The following is a 22,911-nucleotide window of genomic DNA, read 5'->3' on the forward strand; positions in this document are numbered from 1 at the left end:
ATGGGTCATCGCCATCATTCTCTGAGTTGAAGATATTTAAATCAGTGAATAGAGTTAGAACTATTTCCTGCATTGTCTTTTTTAAACGACGTCCTATACCAATTCTTTTATTAACAACAAACAGTAGTTTCTCTTAAAATAATTTGCAACGAATGAATGTTTCACAAAATGCACTTTGCTGATCTAGGTCGTCTCCATTTAATTATGAAACTATTTATAATTTATGGGAATACCACTGTCTTTTGTCGTAAATTTAACGACAATGGAATGAAGAACATTTCCAGAACTAAAATCAAATGCTACAACGACCATACCGGATAAGTTAACAAAACAAGTTTTTCCGAATATTTTAAAATTACTTTTTCTTGAATTGTCTGATTGAACATTTTAATAATTTTACTTACAACTGAGACATACCAAAGAATAGAATTATCACATTAACCTAACTGTTAAATTATTAAAAGCAAGGCATGTAATGAAATAAATGATCAAACACTTTTATTTTAATAACTGTTATTTAATTTCACCCAACCCATCCAATTAAAATTAAATTAAGAATCTACATAGTAAACTGCTACATATACGTCTACTCGAAATACTTATACTTAGCGTTCTGTAGTATTTATTTTATAGGTTAGATGATAATTACTTAATTGCAAGGTACTGTAAGTAGAAATCATAGCTTAAGATTATACACTACTTATAAGTGTAAAATGAATTAATAACAAGTACGTTTCGATATTTGCAATATAAATATTCACTCTTAAATAATATTTTGCAACTTGTTCAACAAGGGGATTTGGGAGTATAGAATACTCCCTTAGAAAATTTTGAAAATTAGAAGTTAAAAGGTGAAAATGTACGCTATGAAAATACAATTTTATTTTCTTACAATTGGAACTAATGATACAGTTTTTGCACAATATTTTGTATTTTTCTGATGAACAAATAATGTATAAAATAATTAATAACAATAAATAATGCCGCTTTGTGTTGGTAAACAAGCAACTTCTGGTCAAAAATCTTACTTTTGTTTCTTTTTCATTGATTTCATACAAGAAACATTTGGAAAGAAGGAAATAGACCACTGATAAAGAGCTGATTAACACCTCTAACTCTGTTGAAGGTCTTCACCATCTCACAGAGTTGCGTCCTTTTCTTTCACAAGTGTTCTTAAAAACACAGACATGTGTGAAGTGAAGTAACACAAGTTACATCACAATTAAATTAGTATCAAAACACAGAAACGAGTATTTAATGGTAATAATGTTCAATGTTAATAAATCATAAATAAAAAACTAAAACCCTTTTCTAGATAAAGGCGAAAAAAAATAAGAATAATAATAAAAATCGGTCGAGTCTTATTAACCACTGAAATAATAACTTTCTTACAATTTTGCAAGTTATAATAGCTATAGTGAATATTGCAAGAACTCATACTGACAAACTAAAAGAACTAGGTATAGAATTTATAAATTTAAATTTATAGAACAGTATTGACTTTTATAGTAATTAATAAATTAAAATTATATCAATGTTACTGAGCATGCGCATTAAAGATAATTTGAATGTGAGCGAAGTAGCCTTGCAACAGGATATCATTCAAGAAAAATTTGGTTATGATTAAGAGTACGTCCATAATAAACCACTTGAAGAAAAAAACACTCGATAAATATACTGATACAACACCCTGTACCTCGAAAACGAAATGTTTCTGGTTACTGGTCACACAAAACTTTCTTTAAAATTTTTAAAAAATAATATCAAATTTCCTTCATGATAGACTTACCTGCGTTCTTTACAGTAGGTGCTTTTATGACTAAGCCAAGAATTCTTAAACGACACATATACCTATGTATACAAATCGCGTAGTATATTGGCAGTAATTTTTTACGAGCTTAATAATAAGGAATGTTACTATGAAATCCTGTGGGTGTGCAAGCAGGTGATCGGCGCCAGAGTATGACGTAATGGGTGGCGTTTACTATTTAAATCATCCATAAAATTTGCATAGCATGTTCCGGAGTCGACCTCTGTTTTTACTTTTCTTCCAAAATTTGACGTGTTGAAACAGGTCGAATTTCCATTTTTTCTAAAAAATTTAAAAATAAACCAATACCCAGTAATAAAAAATAAATAGATTTATATGATCTATATTATTTATTTTAATTACTGTTAATCTCTGTCTAAAAACTAACGAATTCATTTTCATATGTTCGGAGCAACAATATCGACAAAATACAATGCAAAATAACTTAATAAATTTTCTTATTTTTAATCATACATATAAAAGTTTATGTGTATATAAAAGTATATTTTATAATGATTATAAACTAAGTGACTGCTGAGCTTAGGCAACCAACACTGCACGATTGGCACTGTCAACTAAAAATACCCAAATCTTAATCTTAATCAATATTTAATATTAATGATTAGTATACAATGGACAATGACAAACCGTTGCATCTACGCTCAAGATAATGAGATTGCTAATTGGCTGAATAAACTGACGTGAAAAATTACGCCAATAACCGGTCAATGAAACAGAATGACTGTTTTAACATAATGTTGATCTTATGGTGTTAATAATTTCTAGTTTTGCCAAAATTTAATTGCCAACGGATGAAATAAAATTAGAGTTCCAAACAAAATTATTGGTTACGTGTAGCTTGTAGTCGTTTATGAACGTTTTGTATATAATACCATTTAATTGTTAGATAGACTGAAATACAACATTCTGTATAACTGGTTGCCTATATATTATTCATATTCATAAGATTATATCATTAGCCCTGGTTTTCTGAAGAATACATTTTTATTTGTAACCACTGTATTTTCTATAGGTAGGTTGAAATTCAGAGTATCATAAACGTAAATTTAGGATTTTGAATATTGTTCTGTCAAAATTTAACCAAAATTATTGTACTTATAATTGTTTTCAAAATCGAAAATATTTGTCTCTTTTAAGTGAAAGCAAATGTTACAGCTTCTGTTAACGAAACCAAAATGTTTACACACTAAAGCCCTAAATACTGATTTGCCATTTTGAGGCAAAATCTCCGTACGTACAGAATCTTGAAATACAAGTTTAAATTGTTTATACATTTTTACTTCAATATTTCTATGTATAATACTAGAACAATTAAATTTTAATATTTTGCTGACTTGGTCAATTTAGAGACTAATTTACACAACACATTCCTTCCATTTACCCTATTTCCTCTGTGTACCCTTTACGTAATCGATTATCGTATGCGACACATAAATTATTGCTGGGCATCGCAAATTGTACATTATGTCATTATGATAGCTATGTACATCTACAGATTAATAAAAATTATACAAATGTTGAAGATTTTAAATTTTGCTGTACTTGTCAAAAAAAGTCCGTGTATAGTGTGTTGCCTAACAGTTAAACTTAAATAAGGATTAAGTTCCATGGACACTACAGACCCAATTTTAGATTTTTAGAGGGCGCTATGTCCCACATACACCAAAATAGTGACAGGGAAAAAAGAAAGCTGCAGTTTGATTTAAAAATCAATCATGTTGTTTTTGTGATGTTAAAAATTTAAAAATAAATAATGTAGGCTACTTTGAATTAGATAAATAAATCAATAAATAATGAAAATATGTGGGTGTACAAGGAACACTAGCGACCCTAGCGGTAAAAACGACACAAAGAACAGGACTTTTGTCATTCTTCTGGTTTTAGAGAGAGAGAATGTAATGTCCTGATTATCCTGATCACTATTGGTTAGTTTTGGTAAATCTTTAATGTTTTTATATTATGATTTGAAATCGGAGCAGCTGATTGGTTGTTTTTAAATATCCGACATAATTTTACCAATCAGCAATCAGCTGCTCTAATTTTAGGTTATTATCCCATAGACACTGTGCCATAGATCGTNTTGCCAAATCGAAAGGCCTTCAAGATTTATCATTTTGACAACTGACAGTTGTCAAATCACGCGACGTATTGATGTAATTGAAAGCTATTGAACGAACTCCTACATTTATATATTTTGCTATATTTTGTGCATGTACTTGTGTTCGTCTATTAAAAAATATTTTTATTAAAATCTCCTGTTGAAAAAAGAAATCTCCTGTTTTTTTGGCTACATTCCTACTGTTGACAGAAATTTCCATCTGGCAACACTGTGTCCTGATTATCCTGATCACTATTGGTTAGTTTTGGTAAATCTTTAATGTTTTTATATTATGATTTGAAATCGGAGCAGCTGATTGGTTGTTTTTAAATATCCGACATAATTTTACCAATCAGCAATCAGCTGCTCTAATTTTAGGTTATTATCCCATAGACACTGTGCCATAGATCGTGAAAGCTAGTTTTATTTGGAATTCAGTAATTCAGTGTTCTTGACAAACTTTTGAAGTGAAGCGACTCATTTGAAATAAGAATATTGGAGTGCGTAATTCTTTACGATATACATGTACTTTTTCTATCAATACGTATCGAATTCGGGGGTTAAAATCTTAAGTGAAAGAATTTGCGTAAAGTTGTTGGCAAGCGGTACATGTAAATCTTAAATTAAAATCAGAAATTTTTACTTTGTAATTATAGTATATGGTTATTTGGAGCAGAAACTCCGTAAAATATGTATCTAACTAAAAAACTAGAAAAACTAAGATTTACGTTGTACTCCACTTACCTACAAAAGTTTATTTTATTTACTATTTAATCTCCTCATTTGAAAGAGATAAATCTGTACACTCATGTGCCATTGCTTTGTCCATTTAGACATAAGATCTAAAATTACATAATTATTTTTATTTGTTATATAACTTCTCAGTTAAAGGTAATAATATACAATTTTCCATTTTTATCATTTACAAATTATATTGTGGGTACACATGTTGCAAGTGACCCATATTTGAAACCACAACGTCAAGAACTCCGCCGGACGCACCACGGGGTTCCCGGAACCCTACCCCTGTAGACTGGCGCCAGGACCAGAGGGACTTTTGCCACCGACTACCAAGCTACCTACCACCGACTTCAACCACAGGCACTCTCCAACGAACATTCACCCTGTTAACACGTCTTTTCATACACAAGTTTTCTGTACACCAGTTTTCAATAAAATAGTTTATTATTACCGTTGAGAGAGCGTTTTATTCTTGCTGTATAGCGAAAGCAACCCTCAATATATTATGTAAAAAAATCTGTGTGAAAGTGATGTTTAATGTAACAATTATTTTAAACAGTTACAAAAATTACGTTACAACTGTATCCCATAACATTAAATCAAAACATTTCATTATTGACCAGCTGTGTGCAGTAATAAAATTTTAATCTATTCAGACTTTTTCTTAACTACTTCTACGTTCCAATAGAACAACATCTGTGATACCAACAAGGCGTTGGCTAAGGTTCCCGCTGTATATGTTAATATAACTACAGTATCTCCTGTTTCTTGAATTGACGTAAATATTCTAGCTGCAGATCCAAAGAACAGCATAAACATTGTAATCGCTGACAACTGTCCAGTATGACCATTTTTAAAGTTGGTCCATGCCTGTATCAGTTTTCCTGTGACAACAATTGGAATGTTGCAAGTTTGAAGAGTCCAAAGTACATTTAATGGTGTGATGCCTGACATCATGACATAACAGACACTCAAATAGGTACTTAAATAAAGCAAAGACTTCAACACAGCATTTTGATACACTAACACTAAAACTGCAACTATGACAGTTTGAATTGCTAAGAAAGCCGTATCTCCCCATGAACTAAATGGAAACTGCTTTACAAAACTATAAGACATGTATATAGTTATCGCAGTTAAATCCAGAGTAACACTTAGGATGTTTATTCCTTCGCCACTTTTACTCTTCAATAATTTTAAAATTTGTGGGATTTTGACCAGCAGTGATCCGAGGATAATTCCTAATCCTAGACATTTGCTTAATGTAGCACTAAAACATGGTCCTGAAAAAATATATATAATTATTAAAGATAACATATTAAACTTTGTAACTTACCATCCAAATAGTTAAAGTCTATGAAGTAATTATCAAAACAATGGGGTGTAAATACTAATAATGCTACTTGTCGAAGCAGTGTAGTTGCTGTGGCGTTCATTTTGCTATTTCAACATAAATTAAGCAACCAAATAAATTATTTTTAGTTTAAATTGATTGACAAATCACGTTACACGTCATTACTTCTAACTACAAAATTTTAAGTGAACTGTTTAATCAAATCAAAACCAATAATTTTCAGATCAAATAAAAGCAGCTAATCTTTGACTTCAATTATCAACTCACCCGGAAGGTCAAGAAAACTTATCGCTTATCACAAAATAATTTACATTCATAAAATACAAAAAATATGAAACATGAACTAAAGAAATTGCTGAGAATTAATATTTTTTGTGATTTACACATTTACAGTAATTTACACAAATTTACTATTTATTTTCTAAGCGATTTTTCACGATGACTGCCCGTTCGGAGAAAGCATAGAAAATATAGTGTTAATATTAAGTTTTCTATGGGAGAAAGTTACTGAAGTGATACAAATTTTTTGTAACTGGAAATATAACATATGATATAATCATATTTGGTTATATTTCTATAAGTTTTTATATAATTTTATAAGAAAGTACACTAATAAACAATTAAAATGTACACTATATTTTTTGTGAAGTCACTTTGAATTTTAGGGATTTCAATTTGGAAGGTTACTATCACTGTTTAGCGATCTTGGTTAGTAACTAAATTTGTGACAAATGACAGACAAATCAGATCAGACAATATTATACGTCAAAAGTCAAAAGGAGTGCTTGTATTGCATAGTTAGTCCTTCAGAAACATCAAGATATTGAACTTTACCGTTATCCTTATAACAACTATCTATAAGGTTGAGTTTTGTAGACATACCATATATTAACATTACATTTAATATTAGTATTAGTAGTTTAGAAAACCGTATAAGGGTATAACAAAGATGTCAAGGAAACGTCTGAAATTTAGACTCAACCCGACTTATTTCTAAAACTTAGTTGCAGTTTCTATTTATATATAGTATATGAGTGCTATTTTTATCTACAAATCATTACTGGGGTACATACCAAGAACTACAATGACAGTTTTTATTCAACTTCCGTGAACATAACCACTAAAGTTAACGACTTATGTTTTAACAATGGCTTCAATAAACAAAAGATCATGGAAATTCCGTAAGTATTAAATATTTTTGTTTATGATACATTTAAAAAATGACGGTTTATCGCCTTTCAGAGGATTTTATGGCACACAATGCAAACGTCAACTGCTTAGCTTTGGGGCACAAATCTGGACGTGTAATGGTCACAGGGGGAGATGATAAGAAGGTTAACCTATGGGCCATTGGTAAACAGAGCTGTTTTATGAGTTTAAGTGGCCATACAACGCCAATAGACTGTGTACAATTCAATCAACTAGAAGAATTAGTGTGTGCGGGATCTAGAGCTGGAGCACTTAAAGTATGGGACTTGGAAGCTGCAAAATTAGTACGAACATTAAACGGTCATAAGTACGCAATAAAATGTATAGATTTCCACCCATACGGTGATTTTTTGGTGTCCGGAAGTGCCGATAGTTCCATCAAAATATGGGATACAAGAAAGAAAGGTGTTATATATACCTACAATGGACACAAAGGTACTGTTAACAGTGTCAAATTTAGCCCTGATGGCCAGTGGATTGCGACTGGCGGTGAGGACTCTACAATTAAAATATGGGATGTAAGAGTCGGACGTGTTTTAAAAGAATTTCAAGACCACATGAATCCAGTTACATGCGTAGAGTTCCATCCTCATGAATTCTTATTAGCGAGCGGAAGTGTTGATCGATCAGTACTTTTCTTTGATTTAGAAAACTTCAACTTAGTGTCTAGTGAATGTGATTTAGGTGCGGTGAGGTGTCTATGTTTTAATCCGGATGGTGAATGTTTGTTTACGGGAACTAGGGACTATTTGAAAATTGTCGGATGGGAGCCAAACAGACTGTACGACTCTATCCCCGTATATTGGGGAAGGGTTAGTGATATATCTACAGCTTCAAATCAGTTGGTAAGTTTTCATTTTCTTAGATTTTTTTTTAAATTGATATATAAATTTGTAATTTAATGTAACTATATTACAAGAGCGGAAATATGCAGGGACATATTTTCCTAAGGGCATAGGGGGCAATTGCCCGGAGTGGCTTGTACTAGAGGGGCGGCCGAAGGGCCGTCCCTCTGGGTTTTTTTTTTTGCTGACATTTTACACTTACTAACAGGTACTGGGGCAGCCAATCATATTCGCTCAGGGGCATAATTTAGAAATACGTCCCTGGAAATATGTTCAAGATTAAACATGAACTTGAATACTTTACATATGTTCCTTATTCATTGAGGTATTTGTCACTAATTTTAGTATTTCCAAACGAAATGTTTTATACCTGTTATCACTTAATTTTCTGATTAAATAAATACTGAACCTCATCTGTAGTGTGTAAGTGGTATACTCAAATGATCTGTAGAATTTGGTATACTGCTGGACAAAATGTAGAGGTAAGAAGAGGTATATCTACCTACAAGGAAAAGAAACACACTTATCGACAGATATATTACAGATGGATGCTGCTATAGATGCTAGTGTGGTTGCTACTTAAGCTAACTTGTAATATCTATTTTTCATAAATTGATTGTAGAATCACAGTCCATTTAAGATTTTATATTTATCCTAAATATATATTATAAGTACATTTATTTATTTGATCACTCGTTTGATAATATATCTACTTAGTCCATTACAAGTAAATGTTTTAAATATTGTCTAACAGCAGTTGTGAGCTGTATATTTTATTGAACTCATAATTTGTTTGGTCTCATTTTTGCTTCTTAAATTTATTTCTAATATAGCAATAACAATAGCTATGTATAATAGAAGTATAAATTTGTCTAGGTGTATTAGTTTAAATTTTTGTTAAAATTTAAATTTTAAAATATGCTAGTATAATAGGTATTTAAATAGTTATGGCAAATGGACACACAAGAAATTTTTTCCAGGGGTATACTAATTAATTTAATGTTGAAACCGACCTTCGTTTAAAGAAATGAATAAGAGAATAAATACATATACGCGATCATGTTAACATTGAGTAGGACAACAAATAAAGCCAAGGTGTAATTATATCCTGGCTGATATCTGAGCTTCTAGCCTCTGACAATTTATTCTTTTTTACTGCTTAGCAGGCAAAATTAAAATTTTGCGATTTTCTTAAAAAAAAAATAACGTCTATAGTCTCATTGAAAATAATGGAACTAAAATTTAAATGTGTAAATATAAATCAGTAGGTACCTATATCGATCAACTCAAGGAGTTATTGTTGTCATGTATTTAAAAGTCAGAATTTAATTATGCATGAAATTATACCTACATAAAGTTACTTTATATAAATTACAGGTAAGTATTTAGAGGTGCATTGACCTTTAGGCATAGGTTGTTTGTTATTTGGTACTAATGTGTGCCCTTATTAAAGTTCAAGTGATTGTATTCATAGTTTCATTGAGTAACTCATTGTTCATTAAAAGTAATTTTACATGTAGATTATTAGGAATAAGGTCGTCCTCTTACTTATTTCCCTAGTCCTACAATATAGGGACAAAGATCCGAGGATTTTTCACTTAGAATAAGGCTTTTTGACAAGATAAAATTGTCCAAATTAAATTTGTAATAAATACCTGCTAGTCGGTAGAAAACCGATGGTGTAATAAAAAAAAGCTTCAATGAATAACTGGGAAAGTAAGCATCTTCAAAGATGCATATAATAAGTAATTAGGCAAATGTAAAAGTTCGCAACTACAAGGACAAAGACGTCCTGATATTTAATACCCAGTTTAATACAGACACGAAGAAATTTTTTTAAATGTAACTTCAAGTCTGTAAATTGTTCGTTCAACGTAATTTTAATTAATTCGGAATCTTTAAATACTGTCTCCATAGATGTTTTCAAATGCAAAATAAATAGTTTCCACGGAACTTACAAAAATATTAACTTATTCGCATTACTTTGTATTCTCTTGTATTCTTGAATTTACACGCCCACAGTCCTATTCCAAATTCGTAGATTATACGTGATCGTGTGACTAGGAATCTAAAGAGCAAATAAATGTTTTAAAAACCAAATTATCAACGACAGGTGTTGGGCGTCACCTGTGTTGCGTGAGGAGTTGTTTCTTTACAAAATATTGACGAGTTGGTAGCTACTTCACGTCGGTACTACTAGAGATGCTACCTGTTACCGGAAGCTGTTTTATTGGATAGCCGTCATATTTTTGCTTGTCGAGATGAATTTCACTGCTGTACTAGGTACATTCTACACCGAGTTCTATACCGCGAAAAGTTGATTTTTGGTTTTGAGCAAAACAGATCAGTTCTTCATACCAATTTCCATATCATCAATCGTGATTTCAATTGCTTATTTCTACCTATTTTTGTTTTATCCTGAAATTGGAAAAAATAGGAATTATAAAATAGAAATTAGTGACTATAGTTATTTATGCGCTAGTTATTTTTGAGTGTTAACGTCGAAATGTCACCGCAAAGCACTTTAACATTCTCGCCTTGTATGTACTATTTGTGGATGTGGACAGTATAGCATGGCATACAATTACGCTTCTCCAGTGTGCAACCGAAGTTAAAAACTTGTCGATTTTTATTAATAGCACTCTGTACCGGCTGAATAGATGCAGCATTATTTTTAACTGTCCGCTGAAAATTAAATTCATGTAATACGTGACTACCATGTTGCATAATTTATAGATAAATTAAGTATTTACGCTACTTTTAATGCAAATACTGTATAAAATACGTTTGCCTATAGACTCTTCAACGGTTTTTATTAGAAATGCATTTAAACTCTTAAAGATATTAATTTTCTTTATTTTGGTGTTTAGTGTTTAATAGAGGGTTTAATATACAGTGTGTCCCAAAATGATAAAACAAAATTAATATTTTTTTCCGGTTGATATTTAAAAAAATCTCTGAAACAGGTCACTTTTCTGCAATATTTTCTATTTTTTTCAACCATGTTTACAGACCTATAACATTACCGACATTTTTTTTTAATAGGTTGCTCTATTTTATGGTATTCCAATTCAGCGACATAAGGTTATATCTATACTTGTACGGAGGATTTTCGCCCTCTGTGCAGGTATGGTAGGGTGGAAGAATGTTGGCTTGGGTCAATGTGAGAGATTGACACCGGTTGGCATTTGACCACCCCCCTAATTAATGAGGTTTTCCAGGTTTCCCTCATTCCTGCACTGAATGGTGGTTAGGGCCTACCAACATAAGTCGTTCCTGGGCGCAAATGCGGCCTGCGTAATAATAATATGCCGCCTCCTCTCTCGCACAAGACTCCGACTTCTGGGCTAATTCTCGTAATTAGAATGAGTAGAGATATTATTATTATCTACCTAGTTTTTTGTCGTAGTTGTCAAAAAATGGAGGAATTAAATGAAAACAATAATTTAGTCTCGAATTTACTACTTTTTATTTTATTACAGCAAATGTTCAAAGTAGCTTCCATTAACCATTGCACCATGCCGAATTCGGTGCTCAAAGTGTTACATTTGGTGTTATGTTTCGAACTTCTCTGATACGATTTTTCAATCCTTCGATAGTGTCTGGTCTGTTCACATACACTTTGCTTTTTAACCCCCACAAAAAAATCTAGTGACGTTAAGTCAGCGGAGCGTAATGGCCATTCAAGCGGTCCTTTTCTGCCTATCCATTGGGAAAACTTTCTTACATCGAAGCGAAAATGTGAAGGGGCGCCATCTTGTAAGTTGGGTTGTCTTTTAAATGAATTTTTTATTTTCTGGCAAAACTGTAATCTTCTGTATGTGTCATCTGCCCATAGTTCTTGTAAGACGTAACTTTGTAAGGATGCCACTTTTGTGACTTCAGAGTTCTGTGAACTGAGGACAAGTTGAAGTTGGCTGAGGTAGATTTAATGAATGAGTGAGGATTTTCAGTAACGGCGAGCATCGCTTTTTCGATACTTGTCGTAGCTCGACTAATGCTCTGGTCTGAATATTTATGGTGAAATAAGTCACATACCTCCTGTTGACTACGGATTTTATCTCAATTTCATTTCAATTCCCTGTTTATCGCTTAAACGGGCAACCATTTTTCAAAATAATTTAACAATGAATGAATTGGAACTAAAATTATTATTATTATACCAAAGGTACTCTGGTGAAGTTATGTATTTATCGATGTTTTTTTTGAGAAAAAAATCTCTAAAGTAAGTAGAAAAAGATTAAGAAAGAGTATATTATACAGGGTGTTTCAGAAAGACCTCCCGTAAATTCAGGGGGTGATAGTACGACAAAAAATAAGAATTTTGTACGTTTTTTAAGTACAGAAGACACTGTGATTGTTTGAAATAGTCGTCAGTACGACATAAAAGACAATTTTTTTTACATTTTCTTAACAACTATGACAAAAAAGTAGGTATAATCTTATATCGCTGAATTCATCTTTAGCTGGGCTATCTATTTATACTATAAAATATAGAGCGTCCTATTAAAAGGTAATGTTATAGGCTCGGTTATAGGTCTGTCAAATATGGCTAAAAAAAAATAGAAAATATTGCAGAAAAGTGACAAAATCTATTTACTAATTGACCTGTTTCAGCGATTTTTTAAAATCTGAACTGAAAAAAAACATGAATATAGAACGACTGCTATTATCGAGTACCTACTATGTTACGGACTCGGCTATGAATAACGAGACACTCGACGAGCCATGTTTCTCAGAACTATTTTTGCAGGTATTAATTTGCATTATATACGCATTTCATTAAATTAAAGTTTATTAACTACAGCCCGAGCTACAGCCACGTGGTCTTTTTTTAGAAATGCCATTGTTAAAGTTTTTGCTGTCTCCAGCGGAAATCGTCGATTTTCTCAGGAATGTAAGCCTTGCCGACGCAAATCTTATTAAAACGTTTAAGCGCTCTATTTTATTAAATTGTTTATCATTTTACGCTTTGCATCTTGGTTGTTGCCTGGTGTAGTGACAAAAGAGCAGATTAAATCCAGCGGTGAAGTAAGGAAGAGGCATATCGGTCCAAAGTTTATCGACCTTTCGATTACATTTCTTGTCTACCGCGGATATTGGATGTTATTAATCGAATTCGAGCAGGAATTATTCACTGTCCATCGATCGCTTTATTTATGTTCTGTGTTGCTCAGTAAACTAAGTTTCGAGTCCCCATCGATTATGTTCTCTCATTATGCCGCTGTTTAACGGTAAATGATACCCATAATCTAAATTTATGTAAAATTAAATCGATTAGGCTCCACAAAATCTCCGAAAAAAAAAAGATTTATATACGTGCCATTTTACTTGCCATTCTATTAATTGAATATAGGTATATGTTTACGAAGATAGTTGAAACCGTATAAAAACTAAAAGTCGGCATCTCTTTATTGCGACCGGGCACAATGAAGAGATGCCGACTTGCACAATAAAGAGATGCCGACTTTTAGTATTTATACGGTTTCAACCTCGGTTTCAACTATTTTCGTAAACACTATACCTATTTTCTGTCTGTTTTGTCTTAAATTTAGAGTTTGATTCAAATCATTCGTTGTTCATTAAAGTATCTGTTACAACTTTTTACATATATTAAATATCAAAGTAAGCAGGTTTTTAATAATAAAAAAGTGTGGGTATGTAATGCGATGTAATGTGTTTAAATTATATTTTGCTTTTTTCTTATAATTAACAGCTACTGCTAATTAAGCTCACCCACTAATGTCTCTACCTACATCAATGAAAAATCACTTTCTAAGTACAATTCAAGGTTTGTATATTACAATTTTTTAGTTACCTACTTAACCAGATTAATACTTTAGCAAATTTACTGTGGTTTTGACGTGAATTTGTCCTGAAAAACATTTTTTACCGCGCCAATACTTAAAAAAGATGTGTTTTTTGATTATACCAGAATTTGCCTTCCCCTCGGCCTTCCCTAAACCAAAATCAATGCTGCACATCGAAGTGTACACAATTTTTTGCTGCCTTTCTATTAAAAATGAAAATATTCTGCTCCATTACAAATGGAAACACCCTTTAATCAGGGTGAATTAGACCAAACATATGCCTGTTTCAAAAATCGGGCCTACGTCGAATTTTATGGGCTTAAAATTAAGTAAAAAATACACAGATTAAAAGCCTAAATTTGTGTATTTGTAGAGGTCGAGCGTCATATTATTTATAACAAAAGAAAAAAATAATTGTTCTTTTTTCAGTTTTTCGTTTACATCTCCGAAAATAAGGCTCTAATCGACATGAGGTATACTTATCGATTTTGTTCCTGAGGAAATTTGCTACAAGGATAGGCTTTTGCGAAAGCTCGACAAATTTTTTTTACATTGCGGTGAAAAAAAAATGTGCAAAATTTTCAGCATTAAATAAAAAGAATTTGGCTGAAATTGGATGAAACTACAGGAAATTAGTCCCCCGTTAGGGTGCTCAACAAATACCCGCAATCCGGACCCTCAATTTCAAAATGGCGGCCTATTGCAAAATTAAAGTCGAAAACGGGAGCGCGTTTATCTTTTGTCCAGGTCAAGATATCGAAATTCTGCAAAAAAGGATCGAAAGATAATTGCATTATTTCGTGTCTGTGTAAATTTCAGATTTTTAAACATTTGTCTATTTGTACTCAAAAGTTAAACTTTTAAACATTCATTACTCATGTCTTTGGATGGCAACTAAACTACCAATTTCTATGGTACTTTTCAATCCATTGATGGGTCCGCCATTTTAGATTTAATAATGTTTTAATTAAAACCTTATAGGTATTCGTGATTGGCGGCTTTGAAAACCACCGAGTAACAAGTTTCAGCCATAATCTTCAAATTTTGAATGCTTTTCCGGATTTTACATCCGCCATATTGAATCCGCCATCATTTATTCAGGAATTTTCTAATTAGGACTTCAGATTCTTAATCAGCGACCCCAAAAATCTACGGTAACAAAATTCAGTCAAAAATATCTGTTATATCCGAGACCAATTGTAACAGCAATGGAAGAGTAAACGAAAATTAGTTTTATTGACAAGAATTTAAAGAAATTTCCATTATAGCTGTTTTACATTGACAATTTATTGATGAATAAATTGACGAAGTTCTTCATGAATTAATTCACGAATTTATTGGTAAACAGTGTGGTTTTACATTGCTACAGACTTTATCAAGTTTTTTGACGCATGAATCAGTTCTACCAACGAATCAAAGAAGCAAATAAATTTCAAAAATGTCACCTTTCCACTCATAATTGTAGTGATACAACAGCGGTACCGTTTTGACACATATTATATAAATATTAGTGTTTGTAAGTAACAAATCAGTAAAAACAATGCAAAACTAGTACGACACCACACAATTATTTACATATTCCAATAACATAATCTCATTACTGATCTGAGGGTGGAAATCTGTTGGGTTGGTACTTCCGAACTTCACGAAGAAATTGACGAAAATTAGAACATGCTCTAATTCGTCAAGAACTTGATGAATAAATTCATGAAGTTATTTGACAGCAGATTTGGTGCATAACACTTGTCCAATTTCTTCATGAAGCGACTTCATGAATTAATTGATCAATAAATTGTCAATGTAAAACAGCTATTAGGTAAATATAATGTGGATGTATCTAATACCTAGGATGATACGACGGAGGAAACAGTTTGAACAATTAAAATATTGTAGAATGGTATGGGAATGAGGAAATACGATTTCAGTTTAAATATCATTGTGTTTACACTCTAATAAAACGCTCACATATTTTTAGCAAATTTTCGTTGCGTAATGTAAAATTTCTGCAAGGAATCCATTAGTAATTTGTAAATTACGGATTCTCCAAAACATTCCAGAGAAGAAAGCCGAAAGAAGTGAGCTGCTGAATGCTTCGTCCATTCATCTGAAACAAATAGCCCGTTAATTTTTACGATTTAAAATTTTAATAACCTAGCAGCTAATAGCCGCGTTAATTTTGTTTCAATAGAGACAGTAATAAGCAAAAAAATCTCGTAAAAAGCAACAGTAGCCTTTCTCCTAGATTAAAATAACAAATATTGGAATTTTCAGTAGGAGGATAGGTCAGCTCGTCAATAATAATCGTGATTCATAATTATTCGTAAAAGTACTGGAATATCGAATGAAACACTGATTTAAATTATGCTATAGGTATTTTAAAAAACTGATATCTAAGTATTTGCAAAAAGACATTTATATAGGGTGGTGTTAAAATACGTCATTTTAAGCAAAAAATTAATGAATACCATGAATGTGATCTAAATGACTTGGTCTTTAAGACACTGGTTGTTATCATATTGTCTGAAAATATTATTTGCGGCGGGAATTCTTTCTTTAGAGGTACTTTGCCATATCGTTTCTTAGCTTCATAAAGTGACCCCTTTCGCTACAAGAATCAGTAAGTGATTGTTTTTTACTAAAGTTATTTTTACCTATAATTTTAAATCTCGGAAATCCCACGATAAGGATTAGATAAATACTCGCATATAAGAAACTTTTTACGAGGTATCTTGTTGATGTTTTTTTTCCGAAACGAAGGATCTCTACAGATTGTTATTGTTTGAAAAATATTACGTTTATGCAAATAGGTATCTCAAAAGCGATTTGATATGACATGTTTGAGTTGACAACTTATGGAAATAAACGTAAAAATTCATCGAGCTTGTCAACAGTTCTATAAACCAGTCGCCATAACCTCGACGCCGTTAAGCATTTTGGAAATTCGATCAGTTCATTTAATTCGTAATTGCATTTGAAAACAAAAAAATGTCAGTACCATTTATTTAAAAAGGTCTTTGATGTTAATCCCTCGGTTAATCCCTTTTATGAAACTTCAATTAATTATTGCTGTCTTTATAAATATAATTTAGAAATTGGTCAATAAAGTCTGAAGAATCTAGTACAATATTTAGAAATCATCAGAGGTTTGTAAAAAATCGGAAAATCTGAACAAAATCCGCTGTCTCTGAGATATTGTAAGGAATCCTAATCTCTTGGAAGGTTGCACAGAAATTCCAGCATTCTTTAAAAAATCGGGCGACTGCCGCAGTACATGTCCATTTTTTTGATTGTGAAACGGCCCTCAGTTATAATTAAAATTTCATTAGTGAAAAATATTCAAATACTTTTTGAAAAACTAACCGTTTAATACTGTAGTAGCCTTATATTATAAAAAAGATACCTAATAACTCGAAAATAGCCCGTTTTTCCAGTAAAGTTGAAGAAATTATTTTACAAAATGCCCTGTATTAAAATGTTAGTGATTTTTGTGGCAGTGTATCCCAGTAGTTCCGTCAAATTAAGTGAATTTTGGCCTGTAATTAGTTAATTTGCTAACTTAAGTTTCAGTAATATATATCCTACACTTTTTGTGTAAAAAACCCCAACACCTTGTATCTTATTTTATTTGATGTTAATCATTTTATATACATACAGGGTGTTTGGTAAGTCGTTGCATTCCTTGCAGGAGGCTATAGTACGAGTGATTTATGATATATTTCCTTAATATACTATATTCCGAAAACACTTAGTTTCCGATGTACAGGGTGTTAAAGTTTTAATTAAAAAAATGCAGTTTTATAAATATTGCGGAAACCGCTCAAAATATTTTAATGAAATTATACAGGCTTTGACAGTTAACAACAATACATGTTTTACGATAAAAATAATGTTTTTAGTTTCACCAGTGGCGTGCGCACAGGCACGTATCTAAATATTGTTAAAGAAAAACGTGATATACCACTGATTTTTCTTAAAATAAAAATTATTTTTGAGTTCATTGTTCAATTTGGAAGAGAAAAGGTATCTTGACTGTTTTTCTTATGACGCACCTTTTTCGAGTAAAAAAAAAATAAAATCGATTTATTGCATGGTGTAATTCGGTTTCAATAATTTGAAAAATAGTAGAAATTATGCTCTAGGTAACTACTTCACACTCAAACACTCAAAGTGACAGCTATTATTAATTTTGTCAAACAATAACAAAAACGAGTGCACAGCGAACTTGCTAATTTCTGTTTAGATAGTAAATAGTGAATCTAAAAACTGATAAAATTCTTTTAGACTGATGTCAACTGCGAGGAATAATAATTTTTTGTGATAAAATTAGTGTTAAAAAAAGCTGAGTGCATACCTAATTTCTGCTATTTTTCAAATTATTGAAACCGAATTACGCCATGCAATAAATCGATTTTAATTTTTTTACTCGAAAACGGTGCGTCATAAGAAAAATAGTCGAGATACCTTTTCTCTTCCAAATTGAACAAGGAATTCAAAAANTAAAATTCTTTTAGACTGATGTCAACTGCGAGGAATAATAATTTTTTGTGATAAAATTAGTGTTAAAAAAAGCTGAGTGCATAGTTTCTGCTATTTTTTAAAAGATTAAAATAAATATGTTTTAGCTTGAAAGCTATTCATTGATTTATTTTGAAAGGGGTTAAAAATATTTTTGTGTTATAGGGAACGGAGGTAAATAAGGTAATTTTGCAATAAGAGTTAATGAAATTTAATTGCCACGGAATATTAAGAGGTTTTATTTTGTTTAGGTATTGCCGTGGATATTGTTATATGGAAGTCGAGTATGTTATGCACTCGGTTGTGAATAACTAGACATCTTTCTTCGAGTCTTTCTTAGAACAATTTTTTAGATACATATTGCATTTACCGAGGAATTTACATTATTTCACTGAATTTATGAAGGTTAATAATAATAATAATTAATTAATAAAGGTTACACCACGTGTTTTTTTTTAGAAATGCCATTCTTAACGTTTTTTGTCTGTATCCAGCGGAAAATGACCGATTTTCTTAAAAACTGAAGCGCTTTATTTTATTAAATTGTATAATATTTCACGCTATTTTATGGTTTAATGACCACTTGATTATCTTGTGAGAAAATTGACAAAATAAGAGATTAAGTCCAGCGGTGAATTAAAATAAATATTGTTGTTTCAGGTGGGAGCTTCCTTCCATCTCACCAACGTCCAAGTGTACGTGGTGGACCTGAAGAAGTGCAAACCCTTCGGCACCTCCTCCATAGACAACGCACCTAGTCCCTTCACGCCACACCAGAGCATTAGGAAGAGTTTTTCCAAGGCCGACCGACCGCCTAGCCTGAAGACCCGCACGCTGGATGTGAAGACCATCGAGGAGAGTACTTCCGGCACAGACCCGGAGGAGGAGTCTACAGCGGACATCACGAATCTCAAGGACTACCACGAGATCTTCAGGGGCCGTGGGTGTAAGTATTGTAATTCCGTTATTGATAAAAAAATGCATGACTTGTAGATTCGGCTGGAATTTATACAGATTTGTCGTGTATTGCAAAATTGTTTTAAGTATAACAACATCTAGACCAGATCACGGTATACTCATTAACAAGTTGAATCAATTCAGTATATTGTCGGGCTTACTAATTTGTTTTTATTTTTATCTATATAAAAGAAAGCACTATGTAGAATTGAATAGAATATTGGAAACTTCTGAAGTTCTGCAGAACTATCTACTGAGCCCCCTTTTATTTATAATTTTTATCAATGACATTGTAGGTGATCTGTGCACTGTTTGCTATGGCTGCGCATTGTTTGCTATTTGCAGATATATGAAATGGCGAATAAATCCTACAAATGATTCTAAACAAAGGACATTATTTTATCTCTCTTATAAAGGGTCATTTTTATGATCCTCAAGGAGTCCTGATTCAACCCTCATGTAATTCTTTATATGGGAGACGCTGGAAGTAAAGAAAGCACGACCTAATAACCTAAAAGAGAAAATGTTGAACCCAGTTAATACTATCAATGATGCGTTTATATAGAATATAATGATGAATACTTCTGATAATAAGATATTTCTCAAAGAAATTAAAGGATTTTTTATTAAATTTAACAGTGTGAAGAGCATTCACTCGTAAACTTGCCCTTATCCATTGTGGAGAGTCAGTAAGTAAACAAAAATAATGTGCAGACTGTTGAAGCAGATAATTTTACAAGGTGACTGATTTATAAAAACACATGTTTGTAAATTAAAATTACCTGAATCACACCAAATTCCGCATTGCTACACTGCACTGCTGGAACAATTTGTCGACCACTTGTTAATGGCTGAGATTTATTGCCCAGTAGCCCAATGCAGCTGTATTTATATTTCGTTTACCCGCGCTCGCATTCTTCGACTGGGCGTATACATTTCTACCACCTCCATGTTTAGTTCGACTAGACCTATATATGGGTATGGCTAAATAAATATGGGAACAAGTTTTTCAAATATTTCAATGCCGAGTTGCTGCGTCAGCAACCGAACCTGGTACATACTGTCAACCTCTTGGTTCATCAATTGATATCGGAAAGACTGTAACGATAATGTACGTTGAAAAAAGGAATAACTCGAAAATATCCATTTTTCGAATAAAGCAGAAGAGTTTTTTTAGTATTTAGGAGTTAGAAGAAGTATTTAAAAGCCCCTTAGTGACAGTGACTCCCGTTATCTCCGCCACTGGTAAACATATGTACATCCGAATTCGAGGATTTTTACCTTTAATTTGGTAAATCCGAGGGTAAATCTAAAACCCTAAGTTCCATTACTCTGTACGTTCAACATTTTTGGAGACATTTTACTGTGAAATTTTTTTTCAAATATCTCTGAATGTAAAACGAAGCATTTCCGAATTTCCTAGCATTTTATTCTTATTTAGCCACCTGCATTAAAATTTTAAGTTTGTCCATTTAATCCTGAAACATCTTATGCAATAGACATGCGATCTGCAGAGAATATACTGGGTACAGTTAACTTTTATAATTGATGAATATTAAAAATTATTTAATTATTTATAAGATAACCTCTAAATACCTTCATTATTATTTACATTATTGCTTCTAGCGAAGGACTACATATATTTTTAATTAGCAATACTCGTACAAAATTAAATTGCGTGTTTTTGTTTGCACGTAAAAATAAAAAGTTTTGCATGATAATCACACACTAAAATATTTCGTGCTTCTCATTTAAATTTTTTAATAGAAGTTTCGTAAATAAAGGAAGAAAATTAACATAATTGCGAGCATAATTCTTTATTGTTTCAGCATGAGAAGAAATAATATTTATAAACGTCTATTATTGTTTCTTATTATTAATAAAGATCATAGCTATTTACCGTCTCTACATAAAATCATCGTTTAAATACGTGTGTGTAGAGATGGAGAAATATTACTATTGCATTTAATAATGTGTGTGGATTTCCTGTCCTCATCGATTGTTAATAGTATATGGTCTGTGAATGCATTGTGTGTTAAAGATGTCCGGTTTAAAACAAAGTAATGGAAACCTAGTACTTTTTTAACGACTTAGGTATTACGTTAAAAGAAGTAATACAACTTCCCTTGAATAGGAGAAATGTTTTAAACTTATTTCAAGTATTTTCTTGTCTATAGTGCGGCACAAATAGATTTTACTATTTTCTATTGTTAGTCAATGTCAAGTCGGTACATTCAGTGATAACTTACAATAAATACAGATGCTGAGTCTTTTATTATGGGTAGGTATATGCACATTTGATTTGTTTTGAAATTAAAAGGGTACACTACTATTAAAGGAAAGGTATTAATTTCGTTACAATATCGAATGCAGTCATTTCTTATCCATTGCCTGTGCCCTGACTTTCACAACTATCTCTGACCTTTTATGTTTGTTATTTTAAGTTTTTTATTAGAGAGCGTTTTATTTATACACTGCTACCACTGGTTTACCAGAGCCCAATCTGCTTCTGCTACTGTATTTCTTGAAATACCTACTGCAGTCGTTCTCCTCACGGTAGCCGGTATTTTATATTAATTTCCGACGATACTTGTAATTGTGAAAAATTAAAATAAAAGACAATAATGAAGATATTACATACTGTTATACCTTTAGTGACTGTAGGTTAAAAAAAAAGTAACCTGGTTACTTCAAATCGTACCCCTGTTTTGATGCCGCTAGACACAAGTTTTGGTTATAAGACTTATTTCTGTTTATCGTTTTTTTAACTTTTAACCTCACTTTTAACAGTTTTAACTGATTTAGATGTACATATTAGCATTAGCTGTTAAATGAAATTATCCGTCTTGGTGTACGAAAGACAGATGGAGTTAGAAATAGCACTGAAAATATTCTTACTGCATTTTTGAGTAATATAAGTCTAAAAAAATTTTAATCTAACTGAAGGAAATATCGGATTTGTATCTTTCACACGCATTTGCAATTTTTAGACTAGAATTTCATAAACATGTTAGGATATTAACTATTTAATTAGTGTGCGCTTTAGTTTTAGCATGATCTCATAAGTGGTTTCCAGCAAACCATAATTTTTAAAATTTTATTGGTGTAATCAGTTGAAAACCCAAAGCGGTTAAAATTTGCATACATAAATATGGGTCAGCCGTGTCGTGTTCTAAGGCAGATTTATTCACGCGATACTGAAGAAAAATTACTTTCATTTTATTACTTTGTAAGGAAGATACACATCGCAGGTTTTTTTCTTTGGCGTAAAAGTGTTGACTTGTATTACCATTAATAACAAGGTAAAAGTTGTCTGGCTATATTTAGCTGTGTAGTTAATATTTACAAAGCAGAAGCGACTCAAATTATTTTACAAGGCTGAATTGACGTAAATTTCGTTTTACCCATTTTCCATAAAAGTTAGTTATCATATGATTTGTATTATCATTTAATGTGAACGAAATTAAAAAATAAAATCAAAGTTTTTTTAATCTAAGCAATTTCTTAATTATAGGTAGCAGATATACATATATTATATTTGAGTTTTAAAG

At 31.8% G+C, this 22,911-nt stretch overlaps 2 protein-coding genes across 3 annotated transcripts in view; one reads left to right on the forward strand and one right to left on the reverse strand.

The window, feature by feature from the left end:
• Positions 1–4,516: 4,516 nt before the first annotated feature.
• LOC108907967 (mannose-P-dolichol utilization defect 1 protein homolog) lies at positions 4,517–6,440 on the reverse strand. 2 transcript variants are annotated; one of them, XM_018711851.1, is made up of 3 exons: positions 6,292–6,440; positions 6,007–6,195; positions 4,517–5,953 (listed from the first exon to the last, which is right to left on the reverse strand). In XM_018711851.1, the coding sequence occupies exons 2-3, from the start codon at positions 6,104–6,106 to the stop codon at positions 5,319–5,321; spliced, it is 735 nt and encodes a 244-aa protein (XP_018567367.1). In that variant the 5' UTR covers positions 6,107–6,195; positions 6,292–6,440; the 3' UTR covers positions 4,517–5,318. The 2 variants fall into 2 exon arrangements, with proteins under 2 accessions (XP_018567367.1, XP_018567366.1); XM_018711850.1 differs by having other exon boundaries at positions 6,007–6,440.
• Positions 6,441–6,843: 403 nt separating this feature from the next.
• LOC108907983 (katanin p80 WD40 repeat-containing subunit B1-like) overlaps positions 6,844–22,911 on the forward strand; it is a 34,395-nt gene continuing 18,327 nt past the window's right edge. Inside the window, exons 1-3 of the mRNA XM_018711875.2 lie at positions 6,844–7,205; positions 7,267–8,078; positions 19,064–19,349. Coding sequence (XP_018567391.1) covers positions 7,172–7,205; positions 7,267–8,078; positions 19,064–19,349 — 1,132 coding nt within the window. The 5' untranslated portion in view covers positions 6,844–7,171. The remainder of the gene's footprint in view (positions 7,206–7,266; positions 8,079–19,063; positions 19,350–22,911) is intronic.

This window comes from Anoplophora glabripennis, unplaced genomic scaffold (assembly GCF_000390285.2).
Source record: "Anoplophora glabripennis isolate ALB-LARVAE unplaced genomic scaffold, Agla_2.0 scaffold256, whole genome shotgun sequence".
Lineage (NCBI taxonomy): Eukaryota > Metazoa > Arthropoda > Insecta > Coleoptera > Cerambycidae > Anoplophora > Anoplophora glabripennis.

Excerpts from the sequence above, each read along its gene's own strand:
- LOC108907967 (XM_018711851.1), bottom strand. The coding sequence starts at position 6,106 with ATGAACGCCACAGCAACTACACTGCTTCGACAAGTAGCATTATTAGTA. Across the intron at positions 5,954-6,006 it reads AGACTTTAACTATTTGGATG|GACCATGTTTTAGTGCTACA; the intron begins GTAAGTTACAAA and ends ATATTTTTTCAG.